The following is a 17,126-nucleotide window of genomic DNA, read 5'->3' on the forward strand; positions in this document are numbered from 1 at the left end:
GATTATATATCGAAAACAAAACAAAACTTTGACAATATATTAAAGTTATTGACCCATGCTGTTTCTTCAAGAGTAATTGCAATACATAATCAAAACAAAGATTTTATTTTGATCACGTATGCAGTGTTATTATAATAACCAGAGTCAAAAATGAATACTGAGAAAACAATAGAATTAGTGTCAAAACTTCTTTAATCAGGACATGCCTTTTGATTATCGCTTGTGAATGAAAACCATTCCTAACTTTTCCATTCTTCTAGTCTCTGCTCACAGCAAACAACTAAAATTTAAAGTGACGAATTTGCCCTCTTTTAACTGGAAATTAGAACGTGGGATTAAACAGAGGAACTCGATCCATGCTGAACCGGCAGGAATGCAAATAAAAATTTGTTTTTGTTTTTGTTTTTGTTTTTTAATTTTGCTTAATATTTTTCTAAGGAAGGCGTACATGTTAAATGATTTATCACTATTTCCATTTCCATTTCTTATAGCAGTTACAATGCTCGTTTTCTTTGGCTTTTTACTCAAATTTACAAGCAATTTTTGCTTCTTGTTTAACAAATCTCATAAACACTTGTCCGCCAGGCACAGAATTGTCCATCAACTCTGGTCATTTTCAAGTGAGGGATATTATGTTAAGAATTGGGAAGCATTTTTTAAAGAAACACTGTAATATCGTCATACTATTAAAAGGATTTGAAAAAAAGTTAGAAAAAACGATTTAAAGAAATTTTAAAGGAAAATTTGCGGGAATTTTTTCCAAATTAGGTACCAGTCTCCACTCGGACAGCTTCTCGAACCAGTAACAAAATATATGCTGAGTTCGTGAGCAAAAATGTCCGTTTTAAAGCGGAATCTGGAGACGAAATTATGGATATTGAGCAATATAGAGGCCAGATTTCTATGGCTATACAAATGGCGGTAGAAGGATGATTTTTTATATCAAAAAAAGCACCGGAAAGTCGTCATTTTGGACTGTTTTGCTTTGTTGGGTCAAAGTTAAAAATCCTGAAAAACCGCTACTTGAATTTCTTTCAGTTTCAAAAAGAGCTGAATTTTGGAAGCAATTAAGCAATGGTTAGGCAACCAATTTTAGTTATTACTTTTGAATGATAGTTTTTCACGACGAACTGTAGAACCCGAAATGATAAATTTCCATACACATAAACACTACAAAACCTGAAATTGGCCCACAAAAAATCGCATGTTGGCAAATTGAATCACCAAAAAAAAATGGTAGGATTATATTGTGTGGCTGTCTTTTTTTAATATTCCTGTTACTTTTCTTGCATTAACTTTCGATTTTCTTCACGAAGCGCCGTAAACTTTCAATATTATGACTTTGCCTTATAAATATAAATGGCCGTGAGAAGAAAATTGATATTCGGAAACTGGAATCTAGTAATTTATTCTCTAATTTCACGGATGTGACACTGAATTCAGTGCGATGAATCTTGCAAAACTGTCTAAGTAAAGCCGTCAGTGCGAATAAAGCGCGATCCATTTGTAGTGGGAGAACAAGGTCTTTAGATTCGTGCATAACATCAGCTTTAACTTTTGGAGACGGAGAACAACGAGTTACTGCTGTAGTCCTTTTCTGCCTGCTTTCCTCTTTCTCTGGCTTGTAGCAAATCATTAATTACTTCCGTTGTCGTTGCGATACTTGTGGACAGACGGGTAAACTCATCGTCTTTGGTCCAAGGATTACTAACTACTTCCTCAAGTAGACCCGTCAGCTTCCCACAGCTTTGCGTCTTCTTTGGTGAGGCTGGAGCCAATCTTTATGGACATGCGTCTTGCATGTTGTGATGGACAAATGCTCTCGGAGACGTTTCTTGTACAAACCACGCCTTGTGTCATTGAGTACCTGAGTGCTGAGTCGCTGTAAAGAGTTAGTGTTAAATCCAATGTAACTCCCTCCTGTCTTACAATCCTAGTTGATTGTGTTCTCAATGGTCTTGTCAGCTTCATCTCGCCCGAATGGATTGCGGTTACCCATCTAAACGGAAAACTGACCATTAGTAAATGCGGTATGCACTTCCGGCATGGTAACAACCAGCCTGCACTTCTGACATGGTTACAGCCAGCCCAAGCATGTCATTCAGGAATGGGATTAGGCAGCGTGCGTTATTTTGGTTCAACATAACCTCTCACAGCTCCAATTACGTCAGCAACACTTTCTCAAACTCCTCATGGTTTAGTTCTAGTTTCAGTCGTACCAAGGCCAGTGCCGGCATGGGCTCCACCAATTACTCGAACGTTTTCAAGTGCAGTTTCATTAGGGCTTTATAAAGACGCACATCTCTGTTATACTGCTTGCCACTCAGGACCTTGTCTATAGAACCTTCAGCTACGATATTTCTTTGAACAACTAGTTCCCTGAGCCCAGCATCACAAAATCAGTTCCCGATAACTCCTAAGAGTATCATCCGAAAAATGGAACAGTCCTATCATTAAAACTAGCCCTTTAAAAATCCCCTTGTGCTTCCAGTAAACTTCTATTGCTTTAGCAGAAAATGCCTGATCGAAGACACAAGCAACGGCATTTCATTGTAATCGATCTCACAACCTCTGGACAACACTTCGTACGCTGTCTTCATGTCGGCGGCAGTTGAATTTATAGTGTCCAAGTAACGTATTGCACTTTCCACAACCAAAACATTTTCCCGTATTTTAATGTTAAACCCAGTCTACCCAAGAACTAGCAACAATGGGTGCATTTCAAGCATTTCAACCACTATCAGCCGATATTTTACGAAACTGTGACGTCATATGTGACGACATGCTATCATAACTTGATGTGTGGCACACATGCGATCATCTCTCTGTTCAAACTTATTCCGAGTGCGCTTTAAAATAATATTTACTCTATTTATTAGTGAATATTTACTATTCACTAATAGGGGCTAGGAATCTAAAACGCTCTTCCAGAATTCAAGATGGCGGCCACTATGAGAGCAAAGTGGGTAAATTCAAAATTCCATTTTCTGGGAGAAAGCTACCGTTCTATCTTTGGTATGATACCTTTTCGTGATGCTGAATAGGCAATTATTAACATGGAAACTGTTTAGTTTGTTCCCCTTATGTAAGCCATAAATCCAAATTTTCAGTTCTCAGCTTATGGACTGCTACAGCTCCAGCCGTGCTTTACAAGAGAACAGAACATAGCTAGCTCTTGTGGGTTTGGGGAAAAACCTGGGTTTTGGGGATACTTTGGAAATTTGGAACGAGCGAGAATTGAAACCGAGCAAAAGAAAAAATAAATAAAATAAAAAAATAAAAAAAGCGAAGGGGAACGCCTGCCAGCACTTTAACGGAAATGAAAGACCAATTCTGGTATAACCAATCAAACATGAAAACGTTCAAAAATTTTATAGCGATAACCCCTAGCTAGCGCGAAGTAACCAAGGAAAAAAGGGATATCTGTCATTTGAAAATTTGTTCAAAGATTAATCTCTTGGGATTGTCCTTGATGATATTTTAGAGAATATAAGAAATAAGAAAGTTAGGCCAATTGTATAACTTTGTCAAATGTAAAGCCGTTCAAACTTCTACCAATCAGAAGCCTCCTCTCGCCCACGAACGAGTTCTTCGAAATAACAAGGACTGCTGGCAGGCGTTCCCTTCTTTCCCCCTTCCCCCGCGTTCCCTTTTTAATCTCTTTCTTTCTTTCTTTCTTTCTCTCTTTCTCTCTTTCTTTCTTTCTCTCTTTCTTTCTTTCTTTTTTTGCTAGGTCCCATTTTTCTCGCGGGCACGTAGTTGTCAAAGGAACTCCAAAACCCCGATTCTTAATCAACCCCATCATAAGAACGCCTGCTCTACAGGCTAAGCTAGGTCTTACATATCTTTTTGAAAATATAAAACAAAGCTTAAAAAATGCACTCCACTTGAACGAAGCGAATAAGGATTTTGAAAGACTAAATTTTCGATTGCTTTTAAAAATGTTGTCTTCGAATTCATATCATTTCTTCTAAGTAGACTGACCTTAATGATTCCCTGGAACAAAACAAAATCATTGTCTGCTGGATTCCAAAGTTTTCACTTTTTTTTCAACATGCCTCTCTGTGATCGACAATTTACAGCAACATATATACGTTTCAAAAGTAATACGTTGATGGGTTATCTTGTTTGTTTAAGCATTTATACTTTATGAAAATTAATAAATCAACTATATTTTTTTCGTTCCTTACTAAACTTTTGTCGTCTTTTTGCAAAGGCGCTGAACATTTCTATCAACGAATGTGATTGGTCAGGATTTCCTCATTGCATGCAAGTGAAAAAAAGTCAAGCAAAACTTCATTTGAATGAAAAGATCGATATCTTTAACGAGAATTTCAAGTCAGAGCTATTTGCAGCTGGGACTAATAATTGAAGTCTGAGGAAACTTTCTGTGATAATGTTTTGACAGCTTATATTAAAAAAACTGACTTTAAAATTGGGTATGTTGGCAGTATATTTGAATTAATGGACATCGCTTTAGAGTGTATATTAAAAAACAATAAGCGGGTGATCAATAAGCGGGTGATCAATAAGCGGGTGATCAATAAGCGGGTGATAAACTACAAAACTGTGTGAGCGTTTTTTTATTTTTTGTCTTGTTCAAAAAGTATTAAATTTTAAAATTGGAATGTCGGAAAATGTCCAAGTCGATTGATCGCCGTATGAAAGTCAAAATAATCAAGCTATCAAAACACGCTCACGCCGTTTTTTTTTAATATCCATGCTTATTTATGATCTTTACCAAATTTAGTTGAAACTGGACAATTTATATACCCTATTAATTTTAAGTAGAATTATGTTTTGATTGGTCTCACTGTACTCTTATTTGAGCAGAAATGACTGGAGCGAAGACATGGTTGCCGCATAAGGCCTAGAAGTAACGAGTAAAAAGCCGTAAACGACAACTAGTGGTCTAAGCCATAAAACTAAGGTATATTGAGGAGTAAGCCACGAAATAACTCTAACGTTCCGAACTAATCGGTCCAAACCTCAACTGCTGTAATGACCTACTACGGCAGTAAACAACAAGCCAAAATATATTAGTTTAGGAAGTTCTGACTAACCTGTTTGCTCTTGAGAAACTAATAAACGGAACGGCAATATGGACTAGAAGGTATTGAAAGCACTTGTCAGGTCGGTGGATTAGCTTTCTGTACGGGAGCAAACAGAACGACGTCCCAGACGGATACAGGTTTGAAGTGACTAATACATTCATTGTTCTTCAGTTATTCCATGACCACCAACTGACAATAGCAAAGCTCTTTAGCCAGACGAAGTGTTGAAAAACGTTTCCAACTGCATCACGTGGGAAGTCATTTATAAATCAAGCATCGCTATTCTCCCTTAGTAGTAGAAATGCAGCCGCAACTCTATCTGGCGGAGAGTTGCAAAATCCAAAATCCAAAATCCAAAATCCAAAATCCAAAATCCAAAATCCAAAATCCAAAATCCAAAATCCAAAATCCAAAATCCTACTAAATCCTAATCCGTGATCGAAGCTAAGACCAAGAGGTATTCTGGGAGGTTGATTTCTTGGGCATTTGAAGAGTGTTTACACACAGACATGAAGTGAGAAAATGTTTGTTCGGTAACTCGGAATCTGTGTTCAATAACTGCAAAACTTCAATATTCATATAACCTTAGAATATTTTTTTACCTAGAACCGACTCGTCGGTCTTAGCTTTGATGATTTAACCTTTTTGAGAATCCGAAAACGAATTTTAAATTTGGTATATTGAGGCTAATTACGATACCTTTTTCTGCGCTTTGCGTATGTACGAGTTAACAACGACCATTTTCTACTAAATATCTAAGCGAGATATTCCTATGTTTTTAAAATAATTTTCTTTCACGCTTTTAAATGGGCCGCCATATACTATTTCATATTGTAAGTACAACTAAGAGGTCAGCATGGTCTGTCGTGAAGCATGTATACAATTTGTCTACGCATGCGCCAGATTTTGGCTTTGAAATTTGACTATTTGACTGAGATGAGTAAAAAGAGGAGAAAATAAATTTAGTTTTGCATGTTTTCCCAAATTTGAAAGGAATGAGATTTTTTCGAGAAACCGACTGGAGCGACGGAACTAAAAATAAATATTCTAAATACCCATTTTACTTTTAATCCTTTTTCTTAGCTGTTTTTTATACGTCCATTACGTCGCCTGAACATCGGTCTCGCAAAATTAATTTATTCGGCTTTCTTTGGGTCAATCCATCTGTTTTGAAGCGGAAGTTGTTTACAACGGACATGTCTAAGCTTACCTTACCTTCTAGAACTTATTAAATCCGAAGTTAGAGTAGTTTCTCTCTGTTATTCGTAATGGTATCTTGAACGAACCGAACTGTGTTGTTTTTATCGAGATATCCCGATTCAAATTATAATCGTTTTGTCTGCCGACTCATGTCGCATTGATTGCCATCAGATGAGATTTAAAGTTTTAAATCTTGCCACGTAATCTTGTGTCCGGATGTACCTGATTCCCGACTAACGCTATCAAGAAGCTTCTCGAACTTTTACAGTCCTCCTATAATTCAATACTACTGCCATTCGGCTTGACTTTGATTAGTGTTATCAAATCAATCCAAGATTTTCGTAAACGAATTCAGATGATTAATACCCTTTAGTTTGATCATTTTTCAGTTCCTCTTTTACGCCCATCAACACGTTGCCACCCCTAAGTTCGAGTGTTTCAGAAGAAAACGATAAATCAACAGTTTTGTGGTAGTGATTAAGGACAAAATATCTTATCAAACTGCCCTTTGGCGAACTCGTGTGTGCTAGTTGCACTTTTCAGATATTGGGCTCCCTGTGCCCCTATGCTTGTTGAATTACTTTAATTGATATTATATAATAGAACATACAATCATTTGTTATACAAGGAGAAAATCAACTCTTATCCATCAAAATTCAGTATTTTTCCGATTCCGCTAAATCGGATAACTCTAATAAGCCTTCATTTATTCTTAGTTTTTGAAACCATGAAGCATTTTTTTTTTAAAAGAAAAAAAAAACATTCTACTGAGATCTGCTAGATAACAACCTTCCCTCCAGTTATAAGTAATATTATGGCCTGAGGTCGATTAGTCATTAAAATTCCCCGATGCCGTATACTAAAGATAATCATGGTATTATGGCAGTAATTCACCTTACCAAAATTGGTTTCTATTCAAAAGCACCTTAGCCTTGCATCGCGGTTCCCTGTAGATCGTATTGGTCGCTTTAACGATACAAGAGATCGAGTGCGCACTAAGGGCCGAGTGTAATCTACGAGTGTAATCTATTAATGTGAACTGAACTTCTCATGCGCTAACGATTTACAATCTATCACCCGCGTATTTCCAGCTAGTCTAGAAACATCTACAAACAATTTGTGGAATAAAACAAAAAAAGAATCTAAAAACAAGTTGTCATTATTAATATATCTTATGACTGAGCATGCGCATATTTGAGAACAAGTCCCACATGGAAATCGTGCAGTAATATCATAAGTAGGATACGTTGTAATCGATTTATTTGCAAGGACATTGAGTTGGCCCTGAGGGAGACTAGGCATTGTATTCTAAATGTAGGGAAATTTAGTAAAAGACAAAGGATTTCTTTGTCTTCTAAATTTCCCTCACGTTCTTTGCATGCGGGAAATTCGGGTTTGTAAAGCCCTAGGAAGACAAAAGAATCAGAGGTGATCATGGTATTACAATTAATAACATTTATTAGAATATCAATTAAAGTCAAGTTTAAATTACCTCTTGCTGTTTGCCTAAATAGCCTAGCAGGTCATAGCATAAGCAAGCCCTACCATCTCTTATTTACAGAAAAGTCATCGATTGCTATTAAAGATAGTATGTCATATAGTCTAGAAGTCTGCCGGTCGGCCATCAAAATATGAAACAGTCTTTTCAATCATAGTTAAAACATTTGACTTTCGGATACGACTGACCATTTGAAATGAATTGTCGCCCTGCTGGATAGCTCGGTAGTATAGAAACGTTTAATTTTTTTATGGTAAAAGAACTTTCCATATATATATATTTATTCATCTGCCTGGTTACTGTTCCTTATACAGTATTTATCCCTCTGTGGATTATGTCTGTGGATTATCGTCAACCTGTCGACAGCTGTAATGGACTTTTCTAGTTCTGTATAAAGGCAGAATTTCAATTTTGGGAATAATCCGAAATCAGACGAAGAACATTTCAAAAAGGACACATTTACAATACAATAATTTACTTTATCCCTGAGGTCTCCCTAAGGACGTTATGACTTTGTTTGCGCGCATCCTTTCTACGCGTGAACTTAGTGCATGTGCGCTCGACTTGCATTGATGAAGCCATTTCAATGAAAACGTTTTTAGCCTCTCATAGTTCTAAAACAAAGCCAGGAACCCCTTTTTTAAGTCGAGTTTTGAAAGTGCTTCAATTCGTAATATCCAACTTTAGAGTATAGAAAAAGAATCTGACGATGGGATAAAATCGAAACTACATATTTCATGTATAATTTGAATAGAACTTCGCGTAACGCAAAAGCTTCATTGTAACCCAAAACATTTTATATTTCTATTTTTTTAACAAAAACTTTAATTGGTGCTAACTACTTAATTATTTGGTTATTTTCTAGAGCTCTGTGAAAAAATGGCCTGGGGACGATCAATTTTTTTTTCTCGGTTAAACTCATCGTTAATGATGAGCTTGGCGTTAGGTGCATATTCGGTGGGATGGGCGGAGCCAGGCACAAATTAGCGGTAACCATGGTCACCCTGTCACCACCCACCGAACACCTGTCACATTGACCGCGATCAGTCAATGGAATACTTACCTCTACTTACCTGTACCAGTGGTAGGGATGGCGGGCGGGAAATTAAACTCGTGTTGTAGCGTAATAGCGTAATAGCGTCGTATAGCAAGTGCTAGCGATAGATAGCGATGGCGAATAAAGGTTCGCGTGGTTGGCATTAAGCTAGCGTGATCACGTGTGTAGCGTCTTATCGAATTTCGTAATGATAGCTATGATCCATATCTCATACAGGCCACAGAGATCGACTAGAATAGATTGCGACATGCTATAAACAACTTGCTAGCTGAGTCGATCAACGATCGCGTGAGGTAATAAATGCGTTGACAGCGGAGATAGCGGTATGCGTCCGGACAACGCTACTGCGAGATGTCATTGACCTCGAGTCTAACTTAGCCTAAATTACATTTAACCACATTTAAACTCATCGTTAATGATGAGCTTGGCGTTAGGTGCATATTCGGTGGGATGGGCGGAGCCAGGCACAAATTAGCGGTAACCATGGTCACCCTGTCACCACCCAATGGATTCTCCAAGGTGCTTGGAGGAGAGGGACAGGGAACCAGGACCTCCCCACCGAAGTGCACCAAGCACCAAGCTCAGGAACTGGCAACAAACAGGAGAGCGCAACAACGAACAAGACACATAAGCAGCAGGTTAAACAGTTTTCTTTTAATTGTTAATCTCATCTATCATTGCTGTCGTATAGAAGTTTATGACAACTGTTGCGTTACTTTGGCTAGCGCTTCGGCAGGAGTTCTGATGTAAGACAAATAGGCGGTACTGGTCCAGCGGCCTAGTGCTTGGATGAGATGGTCGGGGACGCCATTGCGAGCAGCGACTGTAGCCGCACCGATTCGAAAGCTGTGGCTAGAGAAATTGCCTGGTATACCGGCTGCTGCAAATATGCGTTTTAGCCAGGAGGACAGCAGCTCGCGCGATAAGGATTGGCCATTTTGAAGCATGAACAGAGGACCTTGGCAATTACCTCTCTTGTGCAGATAGGCACTCATCGCTGAGACCGCACATAGTGGCCAAGTGCCTAAGCCGATGTGCACGTGACAGCCTTCTCGGAAGGGATCCGTCTTAGATGCTTTTATCCATATTCGGAGACAGGAGGGTCGGTCTAATTTGTCGAAGGCCAAATCAGAAACTTGTAAATGGATGGCAGAGTCGAACTTTGAAATAAGGGGAACTGTAAATTCGGCGGATCTCAAAAAACCGAAGTAGGCCAGTGTGCAGGCAGCCCAAAACATGATGTGGTCAAAAGTTGCCAGGTCGAGGGCATTGTGTATGTGAAGCATGAGCGAGTCGGTGATGGGCAGGCGTTGTGAGGATGCCGAACCCTGTGCGCGTTTTATTCCGCGGAAGACCTGCTGAAGCCTGTGGCAGCTCGTCAGTGGATCGGCGAAACCCTGTTCAATGTGGAGGGATCGAATGGCAGACAAATAGACTTTAATGGATTTGTGCTGTATAGACTGTGACAAATGTGTGATAAAAAGGCAAAGAGTGCTTTCGTCCGTGGGGCACGTCACTGAGCCAAGCTGATTGCAAAAGTCGACGAACCTCCTTTGGGCTGACGCGTACGTACGACGTGTAGTTGGTGCGAGGCCGTTGAGTAGAAGTTCCTGGCATTGGCTGTCTAGTAGGGACCGGTTAATTGTGCGATGAGATGTGTTGGCAGTGGCGTAGCTTGTAGCTGCGCTGAAGGTGCTGCCCGTCTGAATTCCTGCCAATTAAAGCGAGACAATGCATCAGCAATCGAATTATCGATTCCGGGGATATGCTCGGATGAGAATGTAAAGCTAAACCGAGCTGCTGCGTACAGAAGGCTTCGGAGGAGCCGCATAAGAGCTTGAACTTTTGATGTTCTTTGGTTCAGGATGGCCACTACTGCTTCATTGTCTGAGCGGAAGAGCACGAGTCGTCTCGACCATTCGTGCCCCCACACATGGGCCGCTAGTACAATAGGAAAGAGTTCTTTGTACGCAATGGATTCTGTTTTCTGTGTCGCACGCCACCGACCGTTGAACCACGCCTGATTGTAGAACGCCCCATAGCCTATTGCTCCCGAGGCATCAGATATCACCTCTATGTCATGTACGACTGGGATGCCGGGGTAAAGCCAGAAGCTTACCCCGTTCCAGGAGTAGAGAAACTGGTACCACCATTCCAAATCGCGACGGAACTCCACGTTGAGTCGGATGGGATGCGCCGGGTTGCGAAAGCAGCGAAGCAGATCAATTAGGCGTCTGATGAAGGTGCGTCCGGGCCACACCACTTTGGCAGCGTGGTGAAGGTGGCCTATTAGCGACTCAAGCTCGCGCTTGTTGCAGTGTCGGCGCGACCGCCACCTGGTTATCAGCTGCTGCAGGTTCGAGAGTTTGTCTGCAGGCAAACGAGCAATTTGATTAATTGAATCTAATTCGATTCCTAAGACTACTAGAGTCGAAGCAGGTCCGATACATTTGTCCGGATGTAGGGGGAGGCCAAGGTCTTCGCACAACCGTACCGATGTGGTGAGATTGTGTGCGCATGCGTCCGAGCATGGGGGCCCCGCCATGACAAAATCATCTAAATAATGGACTAAGTGTGAAACTGCATAATTGTTAGCTAGAATCCATTCCACCATAGCGGCCACCGAATTGAATATAAATGGAGCTGGGCGAAGGCCAAAAGGTAGCGCAAGATCTACAAAGTATTTGTCTTTCCACCGCATGCCTAATAAATGTCTGTCGGATGGATGGATGGGGATATTACGATATGCTGATTCGACATCAAACTTAGCCATCATTGCACCGACGCCTAATTTGGACACCATTTTGACTATTTCGTCGACTGTGACGTACTGCAACGTAAATTCCTCACGGTTGATCCCATCGTTAACGCTATACCCCCTGGGCGATGATAAATCGACTATCAGCCTCCATTTACCCGGCTGCCCGCGCTTGGGAATTACTCCAAAACTGCTGATCTGCAAGTTAGGCAATGGAGGATGAACGAAGGGCCCTGCAACCCTACCCCGAAGGATTTCATTTTGAAGATAGCAATCAATCACCACTGGGTTTTGCATGGCGGATTGTTTGTTGTTTTTGGCCAATTTGAGCTTCATCGAGTGCTGAAAGCCGATGTGGAAGCCATCATGGATGCCATCTAAAACGTATGCCACCTTGACGGGGTCAGGGTGTAATTTTAACTCCCTTGCAAAGCAATCCACACGGAGAGGGGTAACCTCGGAGACAGAAGGGAGGCCACACAACGCTGAAATGAATACGCAAAGTCACACAACAGATGGTACAAAGACTTTGAATGAATTATACAATTAATGTGAACATTACAAAGCCGATTAGCCGCGAAGTAAGAGTAAATAAACATCAGCCCAGAGCGTAGATTATGGCGTGCCGATGACCTGAGCCATCAGGAGATAAGAGCTAAAATGTCACGGCGCGTCGCGCTGTCTCGTTGAGATAAACGAACTGACAGGAGACATGTTAAGTAGCGCTAAATGAAGTGACGTGACGTGTCAACATAGCAAGAACAAATATGCAAACAACGCCTCGGACCACGAACCGATAGCACGGAACAGAATACATGCCAAGAAACGGCACGCTATGGGAATTTTTTAAGACGCACAGTAGTATCAAATATAAGACTCCAGAAAGGCAATTCTGGTCACGGCAGTGTAGCATGATAACTAAGAGCTAATAAACTTGATAGGTATAACATAAACATGAGTTACCCATGACCGATAAACAAAATAATGACTAACAAAGCATGATATAAAAAACTTTTTGAAAGCTAGCGTCTTTTAGTTTTCAATTTATCTGCTGAAAGCTCGGGAGACGGAGTTCGTCGTTTTCGCTCCGTCTCAGTTTTTTCTTTGAAAAATTCCGGGCACTCTACGAGGCGGTGACGACCAGCACACGAAGAGCATTTGTGGGCAAAACGGCACAAGGAGAAGCGCGAGGAACATTGCCCTTTGTTCCATGAACGACAGATGACACCACTGCTGTTTGAACCCCTTGGTTGCTCCTCATCGCCATTGTGGGAAAAGCTAGCACGATGCGCTGGACCAGCCGTGTAGAAGCTATACAACTGCGTGTCGATGTTAGCCCAGTTGGTAAGGCTAGTCGCGGCCGCGTGCTCCCGAAAGGCCTTATCATAATTCAGCCAAGCTTTACCGCCGAACTGCCTGTACGTGCGTATGATGAGCAGCTTATAAAGCGATAGATCCTTCCAGCGGTGGGGGAAGTACTCAGACATAACCAGGGCGTAGCTAGTGAATGTCTCAATCCATGTAACTATGTCCTCGATCTTGCGTTTATTACGCTTAGGCCCAGCAGTCAAAACAATATGGCCGTCGAGGAACACTTGTGGCTCGGTTGCCGCCTCGACCAAATTGGACGGGATTAGCTCGCCTAAATCAAGGAACTTCCCGCTAACGATATGCGTGACTAATTTGGCCGGGACCGGAGAAGCACCAGGTCCAATAACAAAGGGCTGAACAACTGCTGGCGTTGCGAAGGTCTTTGACGACGTGAGGGAGCCAGATAAAACCGTAGTCGTTGAGCTGGGAGGACCGCCAACAGCTCCTAGCGAACGAGCTTGCGGGATAGGCAAAGTCACTATGCTAGCGGTACTAGTTGTATTTACGCTCGCGAGCGAGAACGTGTTTACAAAGTTTGGTACTAACACATTGGACGTACCTGGTGTGTCCTGGGCTGTTGACTGCAGTGGCAATACTGGTTGGCTTGTCGTTGCTGCAGGCGATTGCGAGATGGCCGTTTGCTGTGTAGCGGCAAGAACAGCCCTGACTACTTCGTCCACGAGCTCCCGTCGGTATTCCTGTGAGAGTGTCACGGTGGACGTTGATTGCGGAGTGCTGCTGAGCGGATTTCGTTCAGGAACCTCTTCGTTGAGGTTTGTCAGCGAACGTTTCGGTGGCATGATGAAAAATTAAATTAAACTCGTGTTGTAGCGTAATAGCGTCGTATAGCAAGTGCTAGCGATAGATAGCGATGGCGAATAAAGGTTCGCGTGGTTGGCATTAAGCTAGCGTGATCACGTGTGTAGCGTCTTATCGAATTTCGTAATGATAGCTATGATCCATATCTCATACAGGCCACAGAGATCGACTAGAATAGATTGCGACATGCTATAAACAACTTGCTAGCTGAGTCGATCAACGATCGCGTGAGGTAATAAATGCGTTGACAGCGGAGATAGCGGTATGCGTCCGGACAACGCTACTGCGAGATGTCATTGACCTCGAGTCTAACTTAGCCTAAATTACATTTAACCACATTTAAATAAGGCTTATATTTGACAGCTTTCCTGTTTCGGGTTGTCGCGCGTTTTTACCCTCAAAAGGTGAACTTCCACGTAATCCGACGGGGAAAATGAGGAAAATTTGCTTATTTTACTTCTAGTATGATGTATTTTCACCATACAAAATTTTTAAAAAGCTGACGATGGGATCTTTTGCCCAGATGAAACATCTAGACGTTTGAGTAAGATACGGCCATTGCCATTTCCACTTAAAATTGGTGTTTCACTTCGTATGTCTTACGTCCTCAGTCGATTTGACATGACCTGTCAGGCTATCAAAAATGCGTTTCCAATTATCTTATAGCAATCTTATAAGTCTTGATTTTCAAAGTCAAATGTATACTTAATGATAATAATAAATCATATTTATATAGCGGATCCTAAATCCTCGATACGCTCTACAAGAAACAACTCATACTTCAGATAATAAATAACAACAGGGGAAAAAAGGTTATCTCATTTAATTTAAATCAAATCAAAGGTAGTTTCATAAAGAGGAAAAAGAGTTAAGCTAAGGCAAAACGTTTGGAGAAAATAATCTATCGAAGAAAGTCTGAGGATACTAGAGAGTCAGTTTTATATTGACTTTTTTTCTCCCCGCAAACGGCAAACGTGAACACGTTTTAATCGTTTTCCTGTACTTTACTTTACCTTTTACAAACCTTCTCACCAAAGACAAATATTCTTTTGTTTTTCTACTACTTGGACTTTTTTGCGATTCTTTTTAAGCTATTAAAAATAATTTTAAATGGTCAACTGACGTTTCACGTTTGCCTCGATCGAACGTAAATCTAAAACTTTCTACTATATATTTTCCTACGGGGTAGATGAACAACAACAACATTCATAGACCCATTTGGAATATTTGCTCTTTTCGGTCTCTTTCCTCTCTTTCCAAATCAAAAGGTTGTGCTTAAAAGTAAAGTAATATAGCACAAGTAAACTGCGCGACAAAACATCCTAAATGACCCTGTAAATGTTATGTTCTATCGCTAACTCCTAGTAAGCGTGCTTTCGAGGCTACGAGTCCTAAGAAATCATAAGAGGTGAATGTATAGGCCAACAGATAGTATGAGCTTATAAAATCATCAAAAATACGGTTCTAAATTTTAACAAATTCCTATGAATTATATACCAAAATGTTCAAGAAAGCGCGGAGTTTTCAAATCCACTTCTATTCAGTTCTTTGACAGGTTCTGTTTTATTTCAAGGAGAGACGATATTCTAGCTTGACCCCCGTTATGTCATGCATTTTGTCTTGTAAAATACATCCAATAGCGTACATTCAACGATCAAAAAGTATGATGGTTTTTTTTTTTTTTTTTTTTTTTTTTCTCAATAGAATTCATTCTAACCCATATTATACAGTTCGTGAATAGTTGAATTAATTGAATCCACTTCTTTCTTTTTTTTTTTCCTAGATAGTCAATATTTTGAGAAAAGATCCAAAAACCGTGTTTTTGAGACATAATTTGTGTGGGCCCACATGAGGGGGTGTGAGCTTGAAATCGTAGCTGACCAAATGTTAACATTTTTTTCTGATGTGAATATTACCTCGAACAAGAGCTGCTAGATAAAACTTTATAATCACTAGCAAGTTTCTTCTCTCCGGAAAATAGAGATTGCCATTGTTCAAAAACAATGCAAGTCCGCTTTCTTCAAAAATGGCTGGGAAATTCAGGTGCTTAATAACCGTCGGAAGTAAAACACCGAAACGTTGACAATACAGTAAAGGAAATTTTAAAAAAACAACTCTGGAATAGAAAAGGGCTCACAGCTTCCCTCTATAATTCCCATAATCGATATTTCTGCATTGAAAGGAAAGCGAAAGTGAGTAGATCCCGTGATAGTTAGTCAAGGCGCGCAAAGCATGCTAGGTAAGCATTCTACTTTGTTTTGTAAGTACAGTTGACTTTTTGCTCAGGTTATTTTTTTCCGCGCGCGCTCTCTGAATTCTAACTTAAATCATAGGAAAAGTCAAGCATTTTTCGTTAATAAAATTTTGGATTACTGTTTTATATTTTTATTAACAGGTCTAAATGTAGTATGTGAGTATTACGAGGGTTTTTCTCCGTGTTCCTCCATTTTCCTTAGCAAAAATCAGCTCCTAAATTCTAATCCCATTTGTTTGTTTCGTGTCACGCAGCATGTCGATACTACTGCCATGTAGTTTTTAAAATAGATTGAGCTTAGAAATATATACACATTTGTCAGGTGTTACCGTATCGTATCGTACAGTATGATAAGATACCTGCTATATGTATATAAAATAAATAATATATGTGGCTAGTCGATCGCCAGTAAAATCTAAAGACAAGTGAGTCCGACCCACGAAACAGTTCTGTAGAGAACAAATTATGGTCGTGTGATTTCTACACTTAACACATATATATAGAATAAATAATATATATATACAACTATTTCAAAGAACATTGTCGGTCAGAGATCTAAAATCTGTAATCTGAGATCGAGTAACATGTTTCAAATTGTAATATATTCACAGTCTAACAACGTAGTTTCCTTTTAGTTTGGAATATCAAGCATAATCTTTGGATTAGAAATGTGATCTTTTTGTATTTCAGCAAGAAAATATAAAGGCACAAAAATTTCGTTTCATCTAGGTTCCCCCATTTCAGAACTCCAATTTACAACTTTTTTTTTGAAATAGGTGTATATTGGTTTAATGATATAAATATTAAAATCATTAGATGAAAGTTTTGCTTATCGCCTCTTACCTCAGTATCTATCAGAGTTATTTGGCTCTTTTTTCCTTCAAGATCGTTAGGCCTTCAGAATTGATTCTAAAGCGGCTTGAAGCTTGCTGTATTAACGTCAATAGTGAAGACAGGAAGAACTAAGAAAAATGACAAGTGGAGATAAATAAGACGACAACGGTAACAATTGGTTACTATCAATAGACGTCACGTGCGGTAGGTAATCTCTATCTTTTGAATGGAGGAGGAACTAAGGGGGAGATTTAAAATATTTGTAAGCTTGGTCAGTGGTT

The 17,126-nt window shown here is 40.0% G+C and overlaps 1 protein-coding gene and 1 long non-coding RNA gene across 2 annotated transcripts in view; both read right to left on the reverse strand.

Moving 5' to 3' along the window:
• The window catches only part of LOC116298771 (uncharacterized), a 42,830-nt gene that overhangs the window by 16,973 nt on the left and 8,731 nt on the right, over positions 1-17,126 (reverse strand). Inside the window, exon 2 of the long non-coding RNA XR_004197374.2 lies at positions 16,855-16,973. This is a non-coding gene — a long non-coding RNA (uncharacterized LOC116298771). The remainder of the gene's footprint in view (positions 1-16,854; positions 16,974-17,126) is intronic.
• On the reverse strand, positions 9,443-10,141 carry LOC148911127 (uncharacterized). The gene has a single exon (XM_089029518.1). It carries the CDS (start codon positions 10,093-10,095, stop codon positions 9,505-9,507), a length of 591 nt encoding a protein of 196 aa, XP_088885644.1. The 5' UTR covers positions 10,096-10,141; the 3' UTR covers positions 9,443-9,504.

Source organism: Actinia tenebrosa, unplaced genomic scaffold, assembly GCF_029948245.1.
Source record: "Actinia tenebrosa isolate PJP-AT-01 unplaced genomic scaffold, QUT_ActTen_1.0 PGA_scaffold14__42_contigs__length_11649687, whole genome shotgun sequence".
In the NCBI taxonomy this organism is placed as follows: Eukaryota; Metazoa; Cnidaria; class Anthozoa; order Actiniaria; family Actiniidae; genus Actinia; species Actinia tenebrosa.

Excerpts from the sequence above, each read along its gene's own strand:
- LOC148911127 (XM_089029518.1), bottom strand. The coding sequence starts at position 10,095 with ATGCTTCACATACACAATGCCCTCGACCTGGCAACTTTTGACCACATC.